The sequence below is a fragment of the Setaria italica genome, chromosome IV (assembly GCF_000263155.2).
Source record: "Setaria italica strain Yugu1 chromosome IV, Setaria_italica_v2.0, whole genome shotgun sequence".
NCBI lineage: Eukaryota > Viridiplantae > Streptophyta > Magnoliopsida > Poales > Poaceae > Setaria > Setaria italica.
Genome location: NC_028453.1, coordinates 16,019,654 through 16,031,774, shown reverse-complemented (window position 1 = coordinate 16,031,774; position 12,121 = coordinate 16,019,654). Strand labels below are relative to the sequence as shown.

Sequence of the window (12,121 nt, the reverse complement as noted above, 5' to 3'; positions counted from 1 at the left end):
GCACTCTAATTATACTTTCTAAAAACTAACCCAAACTAGGGATGTTACACCATTCTTCAAACCACTCAAGCGGCAAGACAAATTTCAGTGGACCGAGGAGGCAGATCAAGCCCTGCAACATTTGAAGGACTTCCTATCAAAGCCACCGGTCCTCACGGCGCCAAATCCCAACGAAGACTTGCTGCTCTACATCACCACAACTACCAATGTCATCAGCATGGCGATTGTGGTTGAAAGACTAGAACTAGGCCATATATATAAAGTACAGAGGCCCATCTATTTCATCAGCGAGGTGTACAAAACCAGGTACCCGTCAATCCAAAAATTGTTATATGCAATACTACTTACCTTACAGAAGCTACGACACTACTTTCAGGAATACAACATCTCCGTCGTCATAGTCTTCCCTTTGGGAGAAATCCTCCACAATAGAAATGTGACAGGAAGGATATCCAAGTGGCGGTAGAACTCGAAGCATTATCCCCGGAATTCAAGTCGAGGATTGCCATCAAATCCCAGGCACTAGTCAATTTCATGGCAGAGTGGTGGGAAAATCAGGTACTAACACCAGCAGAGCGCCTAGAGTATTGGGTCATGTACTTTGATGGATCACTCAAGCTCAAGGGCACCGGTGTAGGAGTACTCTTAATCTCCCCCAAAGGCGAACAACTCAAATGTATCTTGCAAATCTTCTGGGAGGTATCCAACAATAAAGCTAAATATGAAGCGTGTGGCAGAACCACCCAAGTTAACTCGACTAAAGTGTACTCAACATTGCCTTAAATGCTAATGGACACTTTAATCGAATTAAAATGGTAGTCTGTTAGGTTTCACCCGATGCAACCACGTGTCTTGGATTGAAATAAGGCATACTCGCACAAAGACGAGTCCAAAGATTACAACAATCCAGATATTTCATTACAGGTCCCAAATTAAGTTATTACAACTTAAGAGTTCAAATGCATAAAAGTAGAGTTTCAAAGTTCGAAGCAGCGGAAATAAAATGGTAGTCTAACGTCGACACAAGATACCATGGTGAAGCCTGCCATGATATCAGTCACCACGTTCCTCACTGTCCGAGGATGGGTCCCACTCGACCATCCAACCCGGAGGGAGATGAGTCGGCCAAGTCAAACTAGCAGCCAACTCATTAACATCCATACCTAAAAACAAAGCCACAAGTAAGGCTGAGTATACTAATACTCAACAAGGCTTACCCGTCAGGTGGTAGCTACTCCATCAACTTCTAGGCATGCAAGGTTTTTTGGCTGAGAGATTTCTTTTGCCAAAAGCATCTAAGTTAGATCCTTACTTTCAAGTTTTAGCAGCAAATTCTAGTTGATTATCCATTCTAAGTAAGCAATTATTTTACGCAAGCATGGTGAACAAGCAATTTAATTCAAGCATCAGTATTTATCATCATACTTGTTCCACTTCTTACTCAGTGCAGTATAGTGATCAACCAGTCCCAAACTGTGAGAGGTAGATAATTCGAATCGAGTTTCTTAACCTTGCAAGGTGAACCTAAACCCATGACAAATGCATACCACACCGGGTCTACATATGTCAGTTGTCCCCATCAATCCCCAGGCACATGGACAGGGCCCACTTCTCCTGGATACAAGGCCCCATGGTCCCGGAATATCGTCGTACCATGACTGCACTTGTACCCACATGATGCATCAGGGGAACCCAGTTCTAGAGAGAGTGGGGAGTATGTCCACGCCTCGGTTCAATCAGGTACTAGGCTTCCTGATCCCATACTCGGTATGAGTTTAGTACTTTCAAACACTTGGCCACAAACACCGACACGGTTTGACCTTAGCACATTTTCTTCTATACAGGTGGGGCATCAACCATTCCAGAACATATAGCCCAGCCCCGCCCGTCAACCTTATGAGTCCAACATAAGTAAACAGGCAACTCATATAGCTCGTGAGTGACTTGAAATCACTCGACTTTTACTGTGTCCCTATTTAGCATTGCAACTACTCGACTTATCATACTAGTATTCAGAACATAGGTACCTAAGATCATGCAACTAAGGTTTCAAGCAACGCCTATAAACTTAATGCACAAACATAAGTAACAAAAATATTACATAAGCTTTAGAAATCAAGGTTATGCTCCGGGGATTGCCTTCTAGTGCTAGGTTAGACTGAGGGTCATTTGAAGCTTGACTGGGGTCCTGCGCAACCTCGATCTAGTTCACTTCTGCAGATGGCTCCTCCTCAGCTGCCGGAAGTAGCTCGTAGGTACCATCTGCAAGATTTGCTTCTACACGAGATGCATATGCAAGAGTTCAATTTCATGCTTTTACGTCTAGGTTGCATTTCATGGATTATGGCAGAATTAAAGATTGCATTTTGACCACAATCACCTAGACAAGATTTCAAACTTTTCTTTCTTCGTAAAGTAAGGTGTGTTGCAATTTAAAACTCGGCTTGACTTTGATGGTGATTGTGTACACATATAAGATTCTAACAACTTAGAATTAGCAGAGAAAGGTGGGGTCATTTTTTGGGGTTGCTCAATCTTCATTTGGAAAGTTATCCTATTTCTAAATTTTAAACCAACCAATTTAGCATTTAAGCATTTACTATTCTACCCTTACTAATTAACAATTGTTATTATTCATTTAACTAGCTATTAAACTCGAATAAAAGCTTCTGGAAGCATTTGACAAGATCTGGTTCTAAAATTTTTACAGAATCTTCATTACTACACAAGTGATCTACTGTAAAAAATTTGAGATGCATTTGACTTTTACAAAATTTACTAAAAAACAAATAGTATTAAATTGCAGAACACGAAGAATGATTTTTAACTAGAGTTTCATCATTAGTCTGTGGCAGAACCACCCAAATTAACCCGGCTAAAGTGTATTCAACTTGGCCTCATATGGGAGTAGATACTTTAATCAAGTTAAAATGGTAGTCTGTCGGGTTTCACCTAATAAACCACTTGTCTCGAATCGAAACAAAGCATAATCACATGAAGGTGAGTCCAGAGATTACAACAATCTAGATAGATTAATACGGGTTCCAACTTCAATTATTACAACACAAGAGTTCAAAATGCATAAAGGTAGAGTTTTCAAAGTTCAAGCAGCGGAAATTAAACCACAAGTCTAGCGTCGATACAGCAATGCCATGGTGAAGCCTGCCATGACATCAATTACCGTGATCCTCGCCGACCGAGGATGGGTCCCACTCAATCGTCCAACCTGGAGGGAGCTGGGTCGGCCAAGTCAAGCTAGCAGCACACTCATCAACATCAACCATATTACCTAAAAAACAAGGTACAAGCAAAGCTTAGTATACTAATACTCAGCAAGACTTACCCGACAGGTGGTATCTACTCCACCGACTCCTAGACATGCAAGGCTTTTTGGCTGAGGGGCTTATTTTGCCAAAAGCATCTAAGTCCTTACTTTCAAGTTTTAGCATCAGGTTCTAGTTGCTTAACCATTATAAGTAAGCACTCATTCTAAGCAAGCATGGTGATCAAGCAATTTAGATTAAACACCAGTATTAAATGATCAGCCTTTGTTCCATTTCTTACTCTATGCAGCATAGTGATCAAGCAGTCTCAAACTGTGAGAGGCAGACGATTCGAATCAAGTTTCTGAACCTTGCAAGGTGAACCTAAACCCATGACAAATGCATACCACAATAGGTCCACACATGTCAGCCGTCCCCATCAATCCCCAGGCATGTGGCCAGGGCCCACTTCCCTTGGATACAATGCCCCACAGTCTCGGACGACGTCATATCGTGACTGCACTTGTACCCACATGATGCATCAGGGGAACCAGGTTTTAGAGAGAGTGAGAAGGTATGCCCACGTCCCGGTTCAATTAGGTACTAGGCTTCCGCATCCCATACTATGTATGAGTTTAGTACTTTCAAACACTTGACCACGAACACCGTCACGGTTCGACCTTAGCACATTTATCACTAGATAGATGAGGCAATCCACCGATTCAGAACCAATTGCCCGGCCCCGCCCACCATCCTTATAGTTCCAGCATAAGTAAATAGGTAACTCCTATAACTTGCGAGTGATAGGAAATCACTCGACTTTTACTGAGTTCCTATTTAGCATTGCATCTACTCGACCTATCGTACTAGTATTCAAGCATAGGTACTTAAGTTCATGCAGCTAGGGTTTCAAGCAACTCCTATGAACTTAAATGCATAAGTATAAGTAGCAAAAGTATTGTAGAACTTTAGAATTAGGATTATACTCCAGGGCTTGCGTCCTATACTAGGTTAATTTGCGGGTCGTTGGAAGCTTGACTGGGGTCCTGCTCGGCCTCGACCTGGTGCAACTCTGCAGATGGCTCCTCCTCAGTTGTCGGAAGTAACTCGTTCATCCCGTCGGCAAGATTTGCTTCTACACGAGATGCACATGTAGTATTTCAAGTTTTCATGCTTTCACATGCAGGATGCATTTCATGTACTATTGCAGAAGTGTAAAATGCTTAACGACCACATTCACCTAGGTCTTAACTAGTGTTAGTTTAGATCTATTAGCACAATGCTTTTGGGGATTAGCCAAGTTAGGTGAGATTTGTACACCTCTTTGTTATCGGTGCTTGCTAGCACCAAGAGTTGTAAAATCGAGGCTTGTAAGTCTTGCGAGACCCTCCAACCACATTTGTGGAGTGGCCGCTGGTGCATGTGAAAGGGAGGAGAGACCCTTGGCGTTTTTGTCGAAACTCAACCAAGTGAAGAGTGGCGAGGAGCATCTGGGAGAGGCTAGGTGGAGACCCAATTACATGTGGAAAAGGCCCATTGGCTAACCTATGCAGTTACTTGAGAGGGGGGGTGGAGCTTATGCCCTTGCACGGGCACTTTCTTGAGAGGGGCTCCAACAACAAGGACTAGTGGAAAGCTTTACTTTCCGATACCTCAGTAAAAATTATCGTGTCACCATGCCGGAAGTTTGTCTTATCTACCTAATTTTACCTTCTGCATTTCATATTGTACTTTACTTACCACATTACCTTTCCAAGAATTGCCATGTATAGTATGTAGGATTGGAACGTAGGGTACAAAACTCTTTTAGGGTAGAGATAGCAACACATATAAAAACCTTATGCACATGTAGATAGAAATTGGAATAAATTTTTATATATGCTTGGAGCCTTAGTTTTTAGAATATCCAATTCACCTGCCTCTTAGAGTGTCTCTTAGAGTGTCATTGTCCTTTACACTTCCTTCTGGGTGATAATCTCTTTCACCTCTCCACCATGGCCCACTGGATGACCCGAGGTGTCTTGGGGCTGGCGTCCTCGATGCCATTGATGTTTTTACCTTCTTGAAGATGTCATCAAGCAAATCTGGCTTGGGGTTTGACATCCTCGCTTGGTTGTAGTGGCCACCAACTGGGCATTTTCTTTCCGTCTTTTTTATTTTCTAAGAAATTAAAAAAAGAGCTAGTGGTGTCAGTGTTGGTGTGAGTGCCACGATGGCGGTTTTTCGTTGGAGTGGCGGTTAGCGATACTGTTTAAGGTGCTGAGGGTATTTGCGATGGTGTTGGGGAGCTCAGTGAAGTGAGGGCGTTGTGTGCCTGTTGTTGATGCATGATGTTATTGTACGTCTGAATTTATTTTTTTCTAATATAGCCTGCAGATTTTTTGTATTTTAAAAACTGATGAGAGAGAGAAAAGAGTTGAGCTAAGCCGAAGCCTGGCCTAATTATGGCCCACCTAACTCCGGGACCTGCTCGAATGCTCGATTGGGACAAGCTGGCGCCTAGCCTACAAGTTTTGGGCCTTCGCAAACCAACATGGCTTCATTGGGCTGACCGTCGTCGCGGACCCTCCGCTCAAGGCCCAACTCGCGCGCCCTAGCACGGCAGACCCCAACCCCGCATCGACGGCCCCTCCCTCATCCGACGAACACGCAGGTGGACGCGTCAACGCTCCACCAAAGAGCGGCACGACACGGTAACAATGACACGTACGGAGCTCCCACGTCTGGCCACGTTCCTCTCCGCACGCCCACGTGTGACCAAACAAGCTCCAGTTGTCGTCCTAAACCTAAACGTGCCTGCCGGCCAGGCCAGGCCACAGATTTTTCGAGCCGACCCACCGAGATCTCCCTTTGCGGCTCGGCCGGCCCGCGCACACACCAGCAGCTCCAGCACGGACGAGCGAGAACGGGGATTGACCTCCGCCCCCGCAACGCAGAGGCCAAATACGCCGCGGCACGCGTCGCCATGCCGCCCCAGTTCCCCACCGCCCGCCTCCTCACCAGGCAGCTCCCGCTCCCGCACCGCCTCCCCCCGCCTCTCCCCTTCGCACCCCTGCCCCCGGCCCCTCGCGCCCTCCGCCGCCTCCCCCCGCCGCTTCTCCCGCGAGGCGCGTGCCGCGCCCGCCGGCCCCTGCTCCGCGGCATGGCCTCCGCCGCCCCTGGGTCCCCCCCCACCGCCGCGGAGGCGCCGCCGCCCACCGGGACCGCCCCGCGACGGGTCGCGCTGGAGGAGCTCCCCTGGGACCACTCCTTCGTCCGCGAGCTACCAGGCGACCCGCGATCCGACGCCATCCCGCGGGAGGTCTGCCGTGCCTTCCTCCTCCCCATCCACCGCTTGCTGCTGCTTGGTTCGATTAGCTGCTTCTATTTTTGTTCGGTTAACTGATCTGCCTGGCTTGGTGGTGCCGCAGGTCCTCCGCTCCTGTTACTCCAAGGTGTCTCCCTCGGCCAAAGTGGACAACCCCAAGCTGGTGGCGTGGTCAGACTCCGTCGCTGACTTGCTCGATCTGGACCACAAAGAGTGAGCCTCAGATCCTTCTCAATGCTAGCCGCTCGTGTATGATTTGATATCCAACGCATGTTGCAATAAGTCAAAATGGATGGCGTAGGCAGGGACGTCTTTGTCTGACATTTTCTGGGGCGCAGTGAACAAAATTGCATAGAGTTGGTACTATTACCAAGAACACTTCTATTTATCTTCGAGCTGTGTTCTTTGCAGCAAATTTCTTCACCTGTAATAGCTCCTGTGCCATAGCGGGCGAGACCTGGCTAATTAACTCACCAAATTGTCCCACATTTTAGCACTTCAGATATCACCTGTGGCCAGTGATTATTGAAATCTGTCCTGCTTATTTCTTCCATGCCTTCAGCTCTTTCCAAATCTAACTTCCAAAACTTATATAGTAGTACAATTAGCTGTGGGTTTGTGGCTACACTCCATTTGTGTTCTCAGTTTATTTTATAACTTTAGCCTTACAATTTGGCCATTTTTAGAGGAATTAAGCACGTCTATTTGTTCAAAGTAACCAGATATGCTCATAGTAACAACAAGGTGAGAGGTATGGGTAGACACGAAATTACAGAGACATCCAAGGTACTTTGAACTTATCGCATGTTGGAGCATGTCTATGAGTCTATCATAACTAAGGAGCTGGCAAAGCTTAAGAAAGAAAATGTGTGGCTAGACACTTAGGCATTTTAACATACGAAAGGGCTCATTGTCTTATTTGCCAAAAATGTTTTGTTCTTGGTGACTTCATTCAGTAGAAGAGGTGACATGGTGATTTCCATCATTTCATATATGGCCGTTCCATACAGCATTGGACCCACATCACAACTGCACGATCTTTGTTTAGCAGATTCTGTTTGAGCAAGCAAGTTATCAGTGTTAGGTGACTTATTACTCTTAAGGTCTATGATAAGCATTTTTTATAAATAGACACTGGCTGTGAGTCTATTTGAGCTACAATCTCTGGAGAGTTTCTTCTTTTTGGTGAACTGTTATACGAGTCTATTTGACCTACAATCTCCTTGCATTTAATATATTCACTTTACAAAAATCAGGAGCTTCTGAAATGTGGATATTCTTTCACCTAACTTATCTCCTGCTGTCATCCAATCTCAGTATTCTTTTTTTGCATCTTTGCTGATACTGGAGAATGGAAATTCATAATGGTTTGTGTGTTCTCTTATGTATTTTTAGGTTTGAAAGGCCTGAATTTCCTCAGTTTTTCTCGGGAGCAACTCCACTGGTTGGAAGGTTCGTGATACCTGCATACATCCTTACTTTTTGGTTTTGAACAGCTAAGTAATCAGACTTCTGATGGAGATTGAATGCAGTTCGCCCTACGCTCAGTGCTATGGAGGACATCAGTTTGGTGTATGGGCTGGTCAGTTGGGAGATGGAAGAGCGATAACTCTTGGAGAGGTTGTCAACTCTCGAGGTGAGAGATGGGAGTTGCAGCTCAAGGGTTGTGGAAAGACTCCATACAGCAGATTTGCGGATGGTCTTGCTGTCCTACGCAGTAGCATCCGTGAATTCTTGTGCAGCGAAGCTATGCACGGTCTAGGCATTCCTACAACTCGTGCTCTCTGTCTAGTTGAAACTGGCAAATCAGTTGTCCGAGATATGTTCTATGAGTATGTCACGATATCTTCATTTTCTAATCTGCATGGTTAAATTATGTCTCATTGCTGTGTCCCAATTCTGTCAGGTAGTTTTCAACTAATGTAGTCATAAAAGGGGGGAAGGGATAAAAAGGCTGTAGATGATCAAGGTTATGTTAATCTGAATGAGGTAATGGTGGCAGTATTATCTGTAGTGTTCAAAGCATATGAATCAAGGGACTTGAGCAACATATACACTAGCAAAGAAAAGCAGTGGATCTGTCGCTGTTAAGGAACTTATTGTTTATTTGTACTGCAGACATAGTGATAAGTTTCCCTGAATGACAGCGTGCTTCATAATTTTATACATTTGCTGCGGATACAGTTGGCATTAGCATGTTGGTATTTTGCTCTTTTGGTTGTTCTAATCTCTTTTTTGTTCTTATTTACCTAGAGATGCTTATAAAGCACGAAGCTGCCTTGAAGTTTATTCATGAACACACATATCACCAGTTTATTGCTGCAGGTCCTAGAATGTGGACTAGGTTATTTTGTTTTATTTCTGCAAAATGAGGCCAAGTCTCATGCACGCACATATCAGCAGTGTGTGCTGTAGTAAAACTTCCCTGTTAAGCTCATCTTATTTCTGCTAACATGGACGAGTGTTCCTCTTGCTATGTCACCAAGGGCGTGCTATGCTGTAGAGAACTTCATTGATTACACTTACACTGTCTGCAATTTATAACTCCAAATGGCAGCAGTTAAATAGATATTCTTTTATGGATCATGTTTCTGAAAGTCTTCAGTAAATAGTGTACCTATTAATATGCTTCTTGTGTTTAATCATGTGTCTTGTATGCACAGTGGCAATGCAAAAGAAGAGCCAGGCGCAATTGTTTGTCGTGTAGCGCCATCCTTTTTACGTTTTGGTTCATACCAGATACATGCTACGAGAGGCAAAGAGGATCTTGAAATTGTTCGTCGTTTGGCAGACTACACGATACGTCATCACTATCCGCATCTTGAAAATATGAAGAAGAGTGAAGGTTTATCGTTTGAAGCAGCTATAGGGGATTCTCCAGCAATTGATCTTACATCTAACAAATATGCAGGCAAATATCTTTTATGTCACATTTTTTTTTCTCTGAATATCTTCATTGATCTTCTGGAGAACTAAACTTTCCTCACTTGCAATATGTTTGTAACAGCTTGGGCAGTTGAGGTTGCAGAGAGAACTGCTTACTTGATAGCCAGATGGCAGGGTGTTGGCTTCACCCATGGTGTACTCAACACTGACAATATGAGCGTGCTGGGCCTAACTATTGATTACGGACCATTTGGCTTTCTGGATGCCTTTGATCCTAGCTATACTCCAAATACCACTGACCTTCCTGGGAAGAGGTACTGTTTTGCAAATCAACCTGATGTTGGTTTGTGGAATATTGCACAGTTTACTGGACCATTGTCATCTGCAGAACTTATCAGCCAAGACGAGGCAAATTATGTAATGGAAAGGTGTGGTTGTTCCTCCCATCTAAAATTAATTATTTGCAGTACACATCAATTACTTATTTGTGTGAACATTTTGATTTTGTGTCTTGCAGGTATGGGACAAAGTTCATGGATGAGTATCAGTCTATCATGACAAAAAAACTGGGCCTAACCAAGTATAATAAGCAGCTAATCAGTAAGCTGCTTAACAACTTGGCTGTTGATAAGGTTGACTACACCAACTTTTTCCGTCTTCTTTCAAATGTCAAAGCAGATCCTGGCATTCCGGAGAGTGAGCTGCTTGTTCCACTGAAGGCTGCTCTCCTGGATATTGGGAAAGAAAGAAAGGATGCATGGATTAGTTGGGTGCAGACTTATATTGAAGAGGTGGGTCATCTATTCTGCTAATTGATTCCTGCATTTGCACTTCTACCATAAAAGGGATCATTTGAAGATGGAAAGCACAATGTTTTTGCTATTGTTGGTATTTCTGCTGTTCTTAGGTGCTTGGATGTATTTTTGAAAATCAATGCCATTTTGTGAGGTTGGAGGGAGTGATCATTCGAAATGGAAGTAACATGAGGTTCAGGCAGACATTTGCACTGATTTCTGATCATTGAGGGCTTGCTGCCCTTGTGCTTCTGGCAAACTACCTGCATTTGCACTGCATGCATGTGTTTTAAAAATGCATATAATATTGATATTTTTCTTATTTTCTATTTATTTTGAATTGTCATGTACATGGTCCAATGCCGATTTTACTGTGTTCTACCCTTGTTGGCAGACACTTACATTACAACAGTTAATATCTGCTAGTATTTTTAATAATCTTGCATAGTTCACTTAATATATTTCCAATATTTTTTATATACCATATAACCCTATGGCATCAATATCCATCCACTGATTTACAAAGTGCAAGTGATATCTTAATCTCCTCAGTCTAACGGAGCTATTCTTCCTGTGTGAAGCTGGTGGAGAGTGGCATTCCTGATGAAGAAAGGAAAGCTGCTATGAACTCTGTCAATCCGAAGTATATTCTTCGTAACTATCTCTGCCAATCAGCGATCGATGTGGCTGAGCAAGGTGATTATGAGGAGGTTCGCCGGCTGCTGAAAGTAATGCAACATCCATATGATGAACAGCCGGGAATGGAGAAGTATGCAAGGTTGCCACCAGCCTGGGCATACAGACCTGGAGTGTGCATGCTGTCCTGCTCCTCGTGAACCCAGCATAAACGGGCCGTAGACATTATCAAATGCGACGGTGTTTTATGACCTTTTTCCTGTATAGGGGGCAGTTCAGCTTTGTGCTACAACGCGTAATGCATCGCGTGGTATTTCTACGGGTGATGCAAGTGTGTAAGAAGCTTAGTTGTAAGTTTTGCACAATTTGGGGGTGTTTGGATACGAGGTGTTAAACTTTAACAGTGTCACATCGAATGTTCGGATGCTAATTAGGAGAACTAAATATGAGCTAATTATAAAACTAATTGCAGAACCCTATGCTAATTCACGAGACGAATCTATTAAGCCTAATTAATCCATCATTAGCAAATGGTTACTGTAGCACCACATTGTCAAATCATGTACTAATTAGGCTTAATAGATTCGTATCGCGAATTACACTTCATCTGTGCAATTAGTTTTGTAATTAGTCTATATTTAATACTCCTAATTAGCATTCAAACATCCGATGTGACAGGTGTTAAACTTTAACACTAGTGAGCCAAACAGGCCCTTTATCACATTGTAAAGACTGGCGAAGCGGCTCGACCAGGATCCTCTGTGAAGCGGAGCACCTGACCTGTACCCAGTTTTTGGTGATGTAATTTTCTGGTTCACGCCCCATATCCTGTACGGAAATGAAACTTCGGTGGTACACGAGCCCTGGCACCACCTAGTCCGGAGTTTTGCCAGGTGGATGAGGTCTAGCCGTACAGCATGCTCATAGTCAAACGTGTGCCATGGTGGCTTCTGAGGATCAATGGAACAGTACTTGGAATTTATATCTCGTTAAGACCGTTTTTGGGATCGCTCCACTTGCAAAAACAGATTCACTCCACTCCACTTCACCAACTATCTGTTTGACTAACCAAATTCCATACTTTTTAGCTTCACTCCACTATCTATTTGACTAACCAAACTCCAACTCTAGAAATTGTAGTAATTGGTACTACTCCATCAACTTTTCATATTTTTTAGCTTTACTCTACCATCTTCAGAAAAATAGAGAGTTACGAATTTGTTTGACTAATGGTG

At 43.7% G+C, this 12,121-nt stretch overlaps 1 protein-coding gene across 1 annotated transcript; it reads left to right on the top strand.

Annotated features, from left to right (window-relative positions):
- Positions 1 to 6,161: 6,161 nt before the first annotated feature.
- LOC101784977 (UPF0061 protein AZOSEA38000) lies at positions 6,162 to 11,316 on the top strand. The gene is made up of 8 exons (XM_004965288.4): positions 6,162 to 6,564; positions 6,674 to 6,783; positions 7,966 to 8,022; positions 8,103 to 8,402; positions 9,234 to 9,481; positions 9,578 to 9,884; positions 9,974 to 10,247; positions 10,832 to 11,316. Exons 1-8 carry the CDS (start codon positions 6,229 to 6,231, stop codon positions 11,084 to 11,086), a joined length of 1,887 nt encoding a protein of 628 aa, XP_004965345.1. The 5' UTR covers positions 6,162 to 6,228; the 3' UTR covers positions 11,087 to 11,316.
- The last annotated feature ends 805 nt before the right edge of the window (positions 11,317 to 12,121 follow it).